Genomic DNA, 12,681 nt, shown 5'->3' with positions numbered 1-12,681 from the left:
ATTGTCTAGAGCTTTAACCTAGACCGTCAATCAACTGGCAATTAGGTTTCCTTCAATCTTGATCATTGATCAATATCGACGATTTGAACCATTGATTGAGGTTCTAATTTTGATGATTAAATTTTGTATGCACCTTTCAACTATAGCTTTATTGATTAAATGCTATTTGATTTCAAGTTAAAATATAGATACTCTAGGGTTGACCAAAATTACTTAGATATCCCTACTTGGAAAAAAGTTAGCTTAAAACAAATATAAAACAAATATCGGTTCTTAGAGGGTTTGTTGATGCCAATGGGCTGAAATAACAGATTAATTGGTGAACTCATTTGAAGCAGTTTATGGAAAATAAGGTGGAGCAATCCAAATGGAACAATGTTGACAATATGGACCCTATAGTGAATAACTTCCAATTCACCCACTTAAACACCACATGTGGAAGTTGTGCATCAATAGTTTATGTTTTATTGATTCATCTACTTGATATAAGAGAAATTACATGAAAATATACATAAAAATAATTAAAAGTTTTACCACAATGTCGTCCCTTTTTTTGGAAATCTTTCTTCCTAAACTATGTGAACTCATTTTTTTTATTTTGCTCCTACAAAAGAAATATTGTGTATGCAAGGGAGACTACCGTATCCACTTGAGTACTATTTGTGTTATTTATTTGAATTTCTATGATAGTTTCATTTTTTTCCAATAAACTACCATTTTCATTTGTCTGATGGGGTTGAACTAAAAAAAAACAGTGGTAGGGGTGGCATCAAGTCGAGCCAAATTTGAACCTGCATATGTTCAAGTTAGGCTTGATTTAAATACTTCGAACTCAAACTCGAGTCGAGCCCAGCCTTGAGTCTAAAATTGGAATCGACCTCGAACCCAATAAATTTAATCAAGTTCAAGCTTGAGCTCGAATCGCGTTCGAACTCCAACCTCCATATAAAACTTTGCATAAAATATATATCAAATACATTATACATAAAATCATGCATAAATTTTGCTTAAAATAGGGCATGACCTTTGTACATAAACTTACATAAAATTATCTATAAAATTCATAAAATTATTCATAAACACTGCATAATAGTATGCATAAACTTTATTCAATTGAACACAAATATTTAAATAAAATATCAATATCAAATTTACTATCACCCAAACAAAAACTATAAATCTAATATACATTTATAAACTCCAACATTTTCTTTTAATGCTAGAAAACAATATGCTAAGTCCCTGTTTGCATGAACAAAATACCCACCTATAACAAAAACAAAAGAATAAATTTTATTATTGTCTGATAAAAAAAATACTTGTCTAAACTTATTATGCCAATTTGACTTATTTAAAAACATGACTTAGAAACAAATTGTGACTTTTATACACATTTTCCCCTTATTAAAATATGTTGTTAACTGTGCAGGTTTCTCACTAGTATATGGTCTAGGTAGAGCCTGGGTAGGGATGAAGGCTGAAAGAGTCCTCACCCTTTCCTCAATGGACTTTTGGCTATGATTGAATTGATAGTTTGACAATTACTTTAACTTTTATATACTTTATAATGAACTAGGACAAAAGGCATAAAATTTTGTCCGAACAAAGTCTTCAATTAGATATTTTTCAAACACGCTAAGCGCTAGATAGGCCTACAAAACCGAAGGTATGACCCAGACATGGAGAACCTCACCTGTGCATGACGTTTCTATAGCATAACACAAAATAATCTGTCAAATAACATGCAAAAATATAACAAAAACACCAAACTCAAAGGTTATATTCTCGGTCCAGAATAAAGGTAGTTCAAAATGTATATAAACTATCCAAAATTCAACTAGAGAGGAAAAAAAAAGGTATGCAAATGACCTTGAGTGAGGAGGAGCACATGACCCTTCCAAGGCCAAACAAACAAAAATTGTACCCAAAACTAGAACTATTGTGTGTCAAATTAAATTTGAACCCATGACCTAAAACAAGAAGCAAAAAATTCATTAAATAAAATATAAAATTGGAGGCCAAATCTTTACAACAGTATCATTGGAATCCCAAACACTATATAAAATAAATGCATATGGAGAGTAAGTTCTAAACCCCATTTGGAATGTCAAAAGTTGATTTTATAGCTTGACAAAATGCATCCTCAACCAGACATTGAACAAATATAGTAGGCCAACACATTCTGTTTGCCAATCGGAATAACAATCAGGTATTTGCCAAGCATCCAACAGGCAATAGGTGCCTATGAAAATCTGCTCACTGCTTCTACGGTACTCCATGACTCAGATTTTTCAGGCCCTTTTATAATAATCCATGATTTCTCCGCATGCTAACATCAATTTTCAAATGAGACTCTTTAAGGAGGGGTTAGTCAACAAAACGGATTTTTGAAGTTCATGTTCATCTCCAACAAGAAGATCATGTCAGTCATCTACATGATCTTCATCTTCGCACTTGCCTAAGGGGGAGCTAGTCAACAAAACGAAAATTTGATCTTCATCTTTATCTCATGCATCTACATGATCTTCATCTTCGCACTTGCCTAAGGGGGGGCTAGTCAACAAAACGAAAATTTGATCTTCATCTTTATCTCATGCATCTACATGATCTTCATCATCATCTCATGCATCTACATGATCTTCATCTTCGAAATGGGTGTTAGTGTGGACAAGTTCATCTTCTAAATCTTCGAAATAGGGTGTTAGTGTGGACAAGTTCATCTTCATCTTCATCTTCGAAATTTAAAACCATTGATTTTAATTACTACTATTAAATCACAAATACAATAGAGTAAATAAAAACTAAATATGATTAATGAATAAAAAATTATTATATTAATAACATAAGATAAATTTTTTACATGGTATTAATTAATAATATATTTTCACAAAATTAAAAGTAATTAATTAATCAAATACATACTTTAATTATATTTTATTTACCAGAGACTTAAATATGAAGTTTAATATAGTAATAAAATTGAAATGTGACAAATAAAATTTCGATTTTCCATTTCTTTACCAGCATGTCCTCTTCTTTTTTGAAAATAGCTTTTCATGTTTTTAATTTTTGGTTTTGTGACAGAGTGGAACTAGAATACATGCTCCAAAGAGGATTGAAATTTGAGATTGAAGCCTTATCTGTATCGTCCATTTCTTTTCTGTCAGATGTGTACAATCCGTCCAAAATTCAAGATGAAGCTTACATATGAGTTACATCTTTTGTAGATTTATCTCCCCCTCTCTCCCTCTTTCTCTCTCTCTCCATACCTTCTTTCCCCCTATTGATACATGTTAAAGGTTCAAAAGTAAAGAATTCTGCCTCTGGCTTTTTAGGCAGCTCCAGTCTTGGATTTAGTAGCAATTCAAGAAAAATAGAAATTGTTATTGCCTTCATAAACGTACATATAAAAGCTTTATGGATAAGGCAAAGTATATTGTGGGACATCACACCAAACAAAATTTCCGAGATTGTCTCAACTATGGTTCTACAACTCATTCACTGAGTAAGTTTACTTGGTTTTTGAAGAGGTCGGGGCTGTTGTGGAGGTGGGGAACCGATCTTGAGCATGACTTGAGAGAGACTCAGTTTGAATTGGTGTGACTCGAACAATCAAACTCTGGCTAAATGGAAAATGTACAAGGATATCAATAGTGATTGGAGAGTGCTTTTCATCTGTAAGAAGTCAGTCAATGAAAACACAGGTAAATCAACTAGAATTTTGCTTCCTGGTGGAGCGAATTGTGCCAGAAGTAAATCAGATGCTGTTAAAGTTCCAGATTGGTCAACATCTAGCCCATCAAACTCCTCCAATACAGGTGAAATACCTTCTTGACTAATCTTTCCCATCTCTTTGAGCTTAAATACAATGAACTCGACCGCACTAGGGAAATCACTTAAAGACATACTGTGATCAGAATTTAGGAAGTGAAATGGTTTGAGTAACCTGTAGATGGAATTTGCAAACAGAAGCAAACCAATAGTAATTGGCTAAAAGAAACCAGAAAGGAAGTTATGCTTTGGGAGCACAACAGGCTGACGCAATTTGATGACTTCTGATTCAGGAGACACTTGATTTATTTAGAAACAGAAACTTTTGACTGATTAGTTTACCTGACAACTCCATCATCATCAAGATCGGCAGCTTCAAGATCTACCCTTGTCATCCGCTTTGTAAGAACCCATTTGGCCAGTGATTGCTCTCGACTTTCAATATACAACTCTGCCATGTAAAGAAAAAACTAAGCTACACAAATAGTACTTGCCAGTATCCAAAATATTGCAAATATTCTTCCTCCTTGAGTTGAAAAGCTCATATCTCCATAACCCAATGTTGTAATTGTGGAACATACACAATAGAAAGAGTCAACAAGGTTCAAATTCTCAACTTCAAATATGAATATTGTTCCTATAGCTATCAGAATGAGAAGAGCAATTGTCACCATCAGGAATTTATATTTCACCCTGTTCATTTCCAATTCTATGACAATCTCAGTGGCTCCCACTTGTCAAACCCTAAAGTCAAACCCTATCACCTTCTAAACTCTAAACCCTAAACACTAATTCCATAACATAATACCCGTAAACCTAAGAAGCCCTAAACCCTAAACCGTATACCATAATTCAGCCCTAAACCCTAAACCCAAAAAACCCTAGAGCTTAAAAACACAAAACCCCCAAAACCTTAAAAACCCTAAACCCTACCACCTACTAAACTCTAAACCCTAAACACTAATTCCAGAACTTAATACCTAAAAAGCCCTACACCCTAATTCCATATCCTAAACCCAACAAACCCTAACACAAAACCCCCAAAACCTTATAAACCCTAATCCCTAAAATACCCTAAATCCTTAACCATAAACCCTAAACCCTAATTACAGAACCCTTAAATACCGAACACCAAACCCTAAAAATAATCCCTAACACGAATCAAGAATTTAGACCCTAAACCGTAACCCTAAATCCACAATTATGCACAAATAACCCCCAATTAGGCACTGAAAATAAAGTTAAATCAAATTAAACACTAATTTAATGAAAAAAAATTAGGGTTTAGTCATACCTTCTGAAATTTGGGGAAAATCGAAGCCGAAGGGTGAAATTGATTTCGAATGGGGAAATCGATGCCTAATCGAAGTAGAAATTAAGCGCCCAAATGTCAATCAAACGAAATCGGTAGGTATTCTGGTGGAAAGGAGAATAGCCAGAGAGATAAGGGAGTGGGAGGCTGAAACGGAGAAGAGAGGGAGAAGAGAGAGAAGAAAGGGAGGTTGAGAGGGATAAGAGAGAGAGAGAAGCGAGAGAGAAAAACGGAAAATGAGTCCGAGAGAAGAGAGGGAGGCACGAAGACGAGAGAGAGGGTGCGAGAGAGAGGGCGAGTCAGAGAGAAGACCAAGAGACGGAGGCCGGAGACGAGAATCCGAGAGAAGAGAGGCAACATCGACGTCGGGGGTGCACGGAGACGAGAGGGGGGTGCGAGGAGTGAGAGGGGAAAAGCAAGCGTCATACGTCCTTCATCTCAAAGAAGATCAAATATGGCCTTCTTTGAGATGAAGGATTTTAAACCGTGGAGATGAAGGACCACTTCATCCCCTACACCCAGATGAAATGTCATCTGCGCTCCACTAACGTCTTCAAGTGTTGAAGGGCATCATGCGGTTCAAGATCATCTCGGACTTCAAATTGACTGACCCCCCCCCCCCCCCCCCCCCCCCCTTGAGTTGGAACACTGAGATGAGGATCATCTCCACTTATACTCTTTTCCTCCACCCGTTGTTCTGCTCTCGGGTGTGCTCACCTCTCTAAAAGTATTTATTTTCTGCTGTAATTTTTAATACTTCTTCTCATTATGAAACAATTAGTGGCATTTGAAAGTTGAAAACACACATCAAGAGAGAAAATTTAATCAAAATATCATTCAGGATCGTAACCCAACTAGGTCCTCTGGCCTTCCACTATACACAACACATACTAAGCAGGATCTTGCTAGTTCAACATGTTTAAGTATTTGATAACATCTGAAACTGATAAGAAGAGCATTTGATTTCATCCGTCTCTGACAAAATTATCATAAAAAGTTAAACAAGAACTCATTAGTAACATGACAAGAAATAACCACAGAAGAGATAACACAGGCCGTCACTTACCGATTTTTAACAAGCATTGAAAAGAAAAACAGAAGATATTTGTGATTCGGAACCGAGAAAAGACAGTTGGAAAGTGTGGAATTCGTCAGTTTCAGACAGAGACTTTTCTCCTGGTTTTTAAAGTATAAATCTAATTGTAAAATTGTAACTTAAATAATTAATGAACATTAATTAATAAATGTTATTAATTATTTTAATCACTATAATCCTATTAAGGTAAACAGTCAGTAATTAAAAAGATGTTAAAGGTATGTTATTCAATTACAAAATCTCAAAATCTTTAGATCACATTCGCAAAATCTTTCGGTCACATTCTCGAAAAAAAAAACCACTTTCTTTAAGAACTAGTTTTTGCTCTGTACTTTGTTGACGTTGCAACAAAGTTTGGAATGCAGGTTCTCAGTCGGATATCGGTTCTGGGTTCGGCCTTTCTGGCAAACCACTGCATTCCGTGGGTTTGCTGGCACATCCGTGCTTATTCTTGTTGGATGTGCCACTGATACTGCAAGAAAAGTTCAAGCAGAGATCATATCCCACAAGTACAAGAACATTGAAATTTGGGGGCTGATGAAAACATGTCCGATTGCGGAGCAGTGTAAAGGTTTATTTATTTTAGATGAATACTGTTTTTCTGTATCCTAAAGAAAGGAAATTTGGAATTTCCTGAAAATTCCTATTGGGATTGATACATCCGCTGTCTTTTTTCCCCTTTAGAAAGAATTACAACCAGTAATAGAAATAATGAATTTTCTATGATTCAGAACTCGTATAATTTGGTACTTACATCGAACAACAGACCTGAAAGAAAATTACTGTGACTCAGAAAGAAAATTACGCACGCACTGGCTTCTTGAATCTCGTCGTCCTTCTCGTTGAAAAGTTACAGAGGCATTCGTTGAAGGATGAGACCGAGCTGGTTGTTGGGGCCATGACGGTACGCCCAGATGACAATATGGTCTCCTTCCCGTAGCTCGTTGACGTCAACGAGCACCTGCCAGCCATGAAGGAGAGTCCATTGCTGCAGACTCGGCCACCGCTTCAACTTCAGCTCCCTTCGCCACCCTAAGGGATCCATCACGGAGACGTAAATGCCCGAACCACCGTGGGGTTCGATCTCACCTCTCTCCCAACACTTCAGGTGAGGCTTCAGCTTTTGGACAACGGAGCGAGGGATGAAGAACCTCTGATGATGGCGATGTATGTCCGTCTTGGTGATCCTCTTCTGGCCCAGCCATACGGGCTCAGTGAAATCGCTGTACAGCTTAGCAAGTGATTCCAGCAACTCCGGTTCCGCTTTCCTCTTCGGCTGCCGCTCTTCCTCTTCTAGCTTCAGCCTCTTCTTCTCAAGAAACGCCAGTAAGTCAGCTTCTTCGTCTGTAACGACCTTGCGGCAACGCTTTCTTTTCCCACTCTCTGCCATCTCAGTCTCACTGCAGTCTCTGGAAGAAGGTAAAACCGAAGAGAATGGGGCGGATTTTAAATGGTTTACAACGCGGCAAATTACTTGTAGTTGTATCCTGATTCTGATTCAAATCCAATCAGGAAGGACTGATTCTGATCCTAAATTGGCAACCGTCACTCGTATTCTGCTGATGCCAGTTAGTAATCATAAATGCTGAATCTATTTTGATTTAGTTTGTTGTTAGTAATCATAAATGCTCAATCTATTTGGATTCAGTTAGTTCGGACTGATTCCTGGTTTCTTCGGAACCGAGAAAAAACAGTTGGAAAGTGTGGAATTCGTCAGTTTCAGACAGAGTTACCATACTTTTCTCCTGGTTTCTTCGGAACCAAGAAAAATATTTTGTAACTTTTTAAAGTGTAAATCTAATTGTAAAATTGTAACTTAAATAATTAATGATTTTAATCAATATAATCATATTAAGGTAAACAGTCAGTAATTAAAAAGATGTTAAAGGTCTGTTATTCAATTACAAAATCTCAAAATCTTTCGACCACATTCTCAAAATCACTATCTATTTTTTTTTAAAATAATAACACAAATAACCAACTTAATTTCACAAATACCTAAATTTGACCGATCAACTACACATGTGTACAAGGTGTCATGTAAGATCGCTTATGTGGCACCATATTATCACACCACATCATCACCCAAAGAGTCTTACTCCATGTCACCCAACACGTCATTGGTAAGCCATGTCATCTGCAATGTCAATAAGGGCCACGTAATCTATCCACGTTAGTTTGCCTTTTAAAAATATTAATTTAGGTTATTTTGTAATTAATTTTTTTAAAATATTAATTTCTGGTTTTAAAAAATCTTACACATTTCATTTCATTACCTTCACTTTAATATAAGAAAAAATATAAAATTTGATAAGTAATTATTTTAAAACTGCATGTGCCATTGAGATTGTGAGAAGGCACATGCTTTATCTGAAATTCTAGCTTAAGGTAGGGTTAGTTAAATATCAAATATAAAAAAAACATGATTTCTAAAGCATAATCGTAAACGTGGTTGAGATTTCCAACCTTGATTTGAAATAAAAATTTTAGGTGGCATTCTTTATGGACCCAAAATCATATTGCGTGGTTGAATGTTTAGAAATTGTTGCAATGACAAATAACCTCCAAGGTACAATATCTATATGTCTTAAAATGCAATACCATTTGAACCCAATCCTTCCTCTTGCGTTTTATTTATCTATTGGACGGTCCATGAATTTTGTAATGGAAGAGTTAAGAGTCGTTGAAGACTTTGTGGCCTAATGGACAAGGCACCACTTTAACTTGAGAATCTATGTTCGATTCCCAACAAAATCATTTAGTTTCTTTGCTCTTATGTGGAAAAGGCCTCTTGGTTTTTATTTGTATGTTCAGAGTTTCTTACAAAATATATTATTGCATGAGAAAATGTCTTCAAATTTTAAATAAATAACAGGCATATCCATGATTAATAGATAACCAATAAAGATGATGGTGACTGTAAATCAAGTGATATTAGAACTATGTCTGAATTTACAACATGAAAGTTTAGTAAGTTCACCTGTGTGTTGTGTATTATTTTTTACTACTCTAGAATTTTTTTTCCTTTTTATTTTCTTATGCAAAGCGTTAGGCGGGAGCCAAACACTCATGTGCAGCCTCGTTTGGACCATTGTCATTTGGCTATGAATGTTGAACCTACTGGTTCTATCCAGGAGGATTACCATCCTGCGAGATGTGATGAAACATCTTCTTTAACTTATGGAATGGAGAAATCCTTTTTTTGCATGCACTAGTAAGGCACCCAGGAGCTTGTCAAGGAATGAGGGTGAGATTTATTTGGTCATTGGTCCAAATTCTCACCAAGTTGTAAAAAAACATAAATCAACCAGATAGATATTGAAACTTAGGATTTCATGACGTATAATCAAAGTGGACGAGGATTAAGGGTGAGAAGAAGAAGAAGTGACAAATTTGGAGAAAAAAGGAAGAAGAATTAGGTAATGGACTTATTCCAAACCCTCCCCTTTAAGCTCTATTTATAAATGACAAAATATTAATATTATAATTATACCCTTCACCTTAGTAAGAGTAAAGAAGAGGCAAAAACGTAAACTAATTACATCAATGACACTCTAACATATTGATATCTTCCAACACTCCCCTTCAAGTTTTGAGGCAATGGTAGTGATCCCAGCTTAAAACAAATAACATAATATCGTAAAAATTTCCTCCGTCATGGTGTCCCAAGGATACGTACGAAATCAGGCACAGACTCTCAAAGGGTAGAAATGGGTGATAAAACATAAGTTGACACCAACTTCAAATGATTTCAAACAAATATAGTGATAATAATCACTAAAGTGGGTAATGCCCCTCATTCACAAGACGACGATAAAAAACCCAAGGTACCAATAAAAACTTTTAATAGAGTTAAAATACCCATATATATATATAAAGGACCAACCATAACATGCACCAAAAAGGGTTGGCCAAAGGGGGTAAACAAGAGTCAAATAAAATATGGTAGGAGAAACACTGCCAAAGGGAAATGGGTAATGAGGAAGATAAGTTGCAGAAGTCGGGTCATCATATGCTTTATTTTCCTAAGGAATTTAAATTCTTCCTCAGATGAACCAATGCTGACAATAGTCAGCAAATAATGAACCTAAGGCAAACAACCGAGTAGTCCTTCAATAATAATGTCTCAACCAATGAGACACAATAACAACTACGGTAATGAGCCAATGTCCAAATAACACATACCAAATAATGAAAGTTTTTAAGAATAATAAAGACACATAATAAATACACATGAAATAATCCACAGTGAGTCCATCCTTGAATAAGGAAGATGTGCACCGAATAATAAGTTAGAACTGAGTAATAAGCTGACAATAAGTTGAACCAAGTGTTCTTAATCTTCTAAAAAAAATTAACTGCACTGAGTGTTGCTGGTTCCGAAAGCAGCCGCAAGGTCATCTAAAAAATAGAGAAGAGTGAATAAAACAGTAGTGGATGTTGCTTCCACGCTTACTGCTTCGGTGATTAATACAGAAACCTAACCGAGAAGTAGCCATATTAAACCAATTAATTAGCAGTCAATGACATAAGTGTCCCATTTCTGAATCTAGTTCATGCTTAGAGATGTAATTATAGAATGAAACCGATTCCATAAGGCAAGATAAAAAATTGAAGGCAAAGCTTGAGGCTAGACCATTTATAGCTTGAAAGGATTTGATAGGTTAAGCGAGGGTTCTCACTTCATAAGGGGATAAGTACACCGAGTATTTCTCCAATGTGATGTTAATATGTTGCAAGGATTTCTCATAACTAGAGAAGAAACAAGCGTTTTGAATCTGAACCTAGATCAAAATCTCCTTACATAGATACTTCTGTAATTTTCAGCATTAAATAACTACTTTTTTTGGAACTTGCCATAATTCATAATATGAACACTTTTTCTCTTTGACAAATACATCAAGGAAAGTTACAGAAAATACATCTAGGAAAGTTAAAGAAAATAAGATGATCTTCTAAAGATTCTTTCCTAATATTGTTAGTTAACAAATAAAAACTTTCTAAGGGTAGATCATGAGATACTTTCCTGATATGGTTGATCATTAACAAAAACAAAAAAAATGAAGCAAAAAATTTGGCTGAAATTCGGATCTTTGCCTGCAATTGGATACCAGCATGACCTGTGATTCTTCCAATGCGAATATCTCCTTAAATATAGATCGATTGACATAAAAAACTCTCTTTATAAAACTAGACTTAAATACCTTTCATCTAAGAATAACTCCTCTTCAAAAAATATATTTATTTTGAGATAAATAATCTGATAGATTTCAGTCTCTGTAATCTGGCCGAACTAAGTACTCTTTATATTTTAGCCAGCATGACTATTGACTCTTCCGAGATCGATATATCCATATAAAAAACTCAGATTGAGAATTGGTTGAATAGGTAAGAAAATAGCGTTATAGATATTTTTTTATATATACAATTTTTCATATAAAGTTACGTTCTTGATGGCAAAAAATTACTAACACATTGAAGCATTCTACTGCAGCATGAATCTTTTCTTTTGCTTGACCTTTGCTGCTACAAATGGTGATTTCTCTTTCTATAAAAATCTGATTTCAATGATTCTTTTCAAGTAGCAAACTAGACTCAAATAAATTTTCAAAGATATATAATTATACATATAAAATGTACATTAAGAGAGTTAAAAATCCAATGAAATACATGAATTGGGAAAGAAAACTAAAGGAAAAATGAGAAACTCCTTTTTTTTTTCTTTTTCTTCCTCCCTTTCTTTTCCATCTCCTTCTCCTTTTCCATGTCAAGTCATTGCAAGCTTTGATACCATGTTGAAACTTAGAATTCCATGATGTATAATAAAAGTAGAAGAGGATTAAGGGGTGAGAAGAAGAAGAAGAGTAGGAGGAGGAGAAGAGTGACGAATTTGGATAAAAGAGGAGGAAGAATAGGGTAATGAACTTATTCCAGACCCTCCCCTTTAAGACCTATTTGTATACCAATATTACAAATATACCCTTCATCCTAGTAAGAGTAAAGAAGCGACAAAAACATAAACTAATAACATAAATGACACTCCAACATATTCATATCTTCTAATAATAGCTAACTTTTCTTTTCTAGCTAAACTTGTCTTACAAATCATTTGTGTCAAAATCCTTGCAAATAATTGCTCTTAGGAGGTTGAACAATAGAAATACAAGAAAAAATATGTTAAGTAAAGAATCTATGGTTGAAATCTCAAACCAATATCACTAAATAGTTGGCTAAGAAAATAAAAAATATTTAGTACACAATAAGAGTAATATGACTTTTCTGGGATTTGAACTCAGATGTCTAGTTGCCTTGTGCCATACTGTTAGGCCACAAAGTCTTCTCAATAAAATGGAAACAATACAACTCAATGTAGCTAGTTATATATACACTTAACACCTGAAGGCACTTGTAAATAAAATAGTCGTCTATAGGCTCTGTAATAGCATCAGACATTTGTGAGAAAAAGAAGTACCGCAAAATATTACATTGATATGAAAATCCA

The 12,681-nt window shown here is 35.0% G+C and overlaps 1 protein-coding gene and 1 pseudogene across 1 annotated transcript; both read right to left on the bottom strand.

The window, feature by feature from the left end:
* Positions 1-3,612: 3,612 nt before the first annotated feature.
* Positions 3,613-5,617, bottom strand: LOC137952144 (two pore potassium channel a-like; annotated as a pseudogene).
* A 1,412-nt stretch (positions 5,618-7,029) lies between these two features.
* On the bottom strand, positions 7,030-7,569 carry LOC137951976 (B3 domain-containing protein At1g05920-like). The gene has a single exon (XM_068799032.1). It carries the CDS (start codon positions 7,567-7,569, stop codon positions 7,030-7,032), a length of 540 nt encoding a protein of 179 aa, XP_068655133.1.
* Between the last annotated feature and the right edge of the window lie 5,112 nt (positions 7,570-12,681).

This window comes from Aristolochia californica, unplaced genomic scaffold (genome assembly GCF_029961685.1).
Source record: "Aristolochia californica isolate CCGP_79_NKW_82.1479 unplaced genomic scaffold, dmAriCali1.0.hap1 SCAF_1, whole genome shotgun sequence".
In the NCBI taxonomy this organism is placed as follows: domain Eukaryota; kingdom Viridiplantae; phylum Streptophyta; class Magnoliopsida; order Piperales; family Aristolochiaceae; genus Aristolochia; species Aristolochia californica.
The sequence above is the reverse complement of the archived record's forward strand: the minus strand, read 5'-3'. Positions and strand labels throughout refer to the sequence as shown.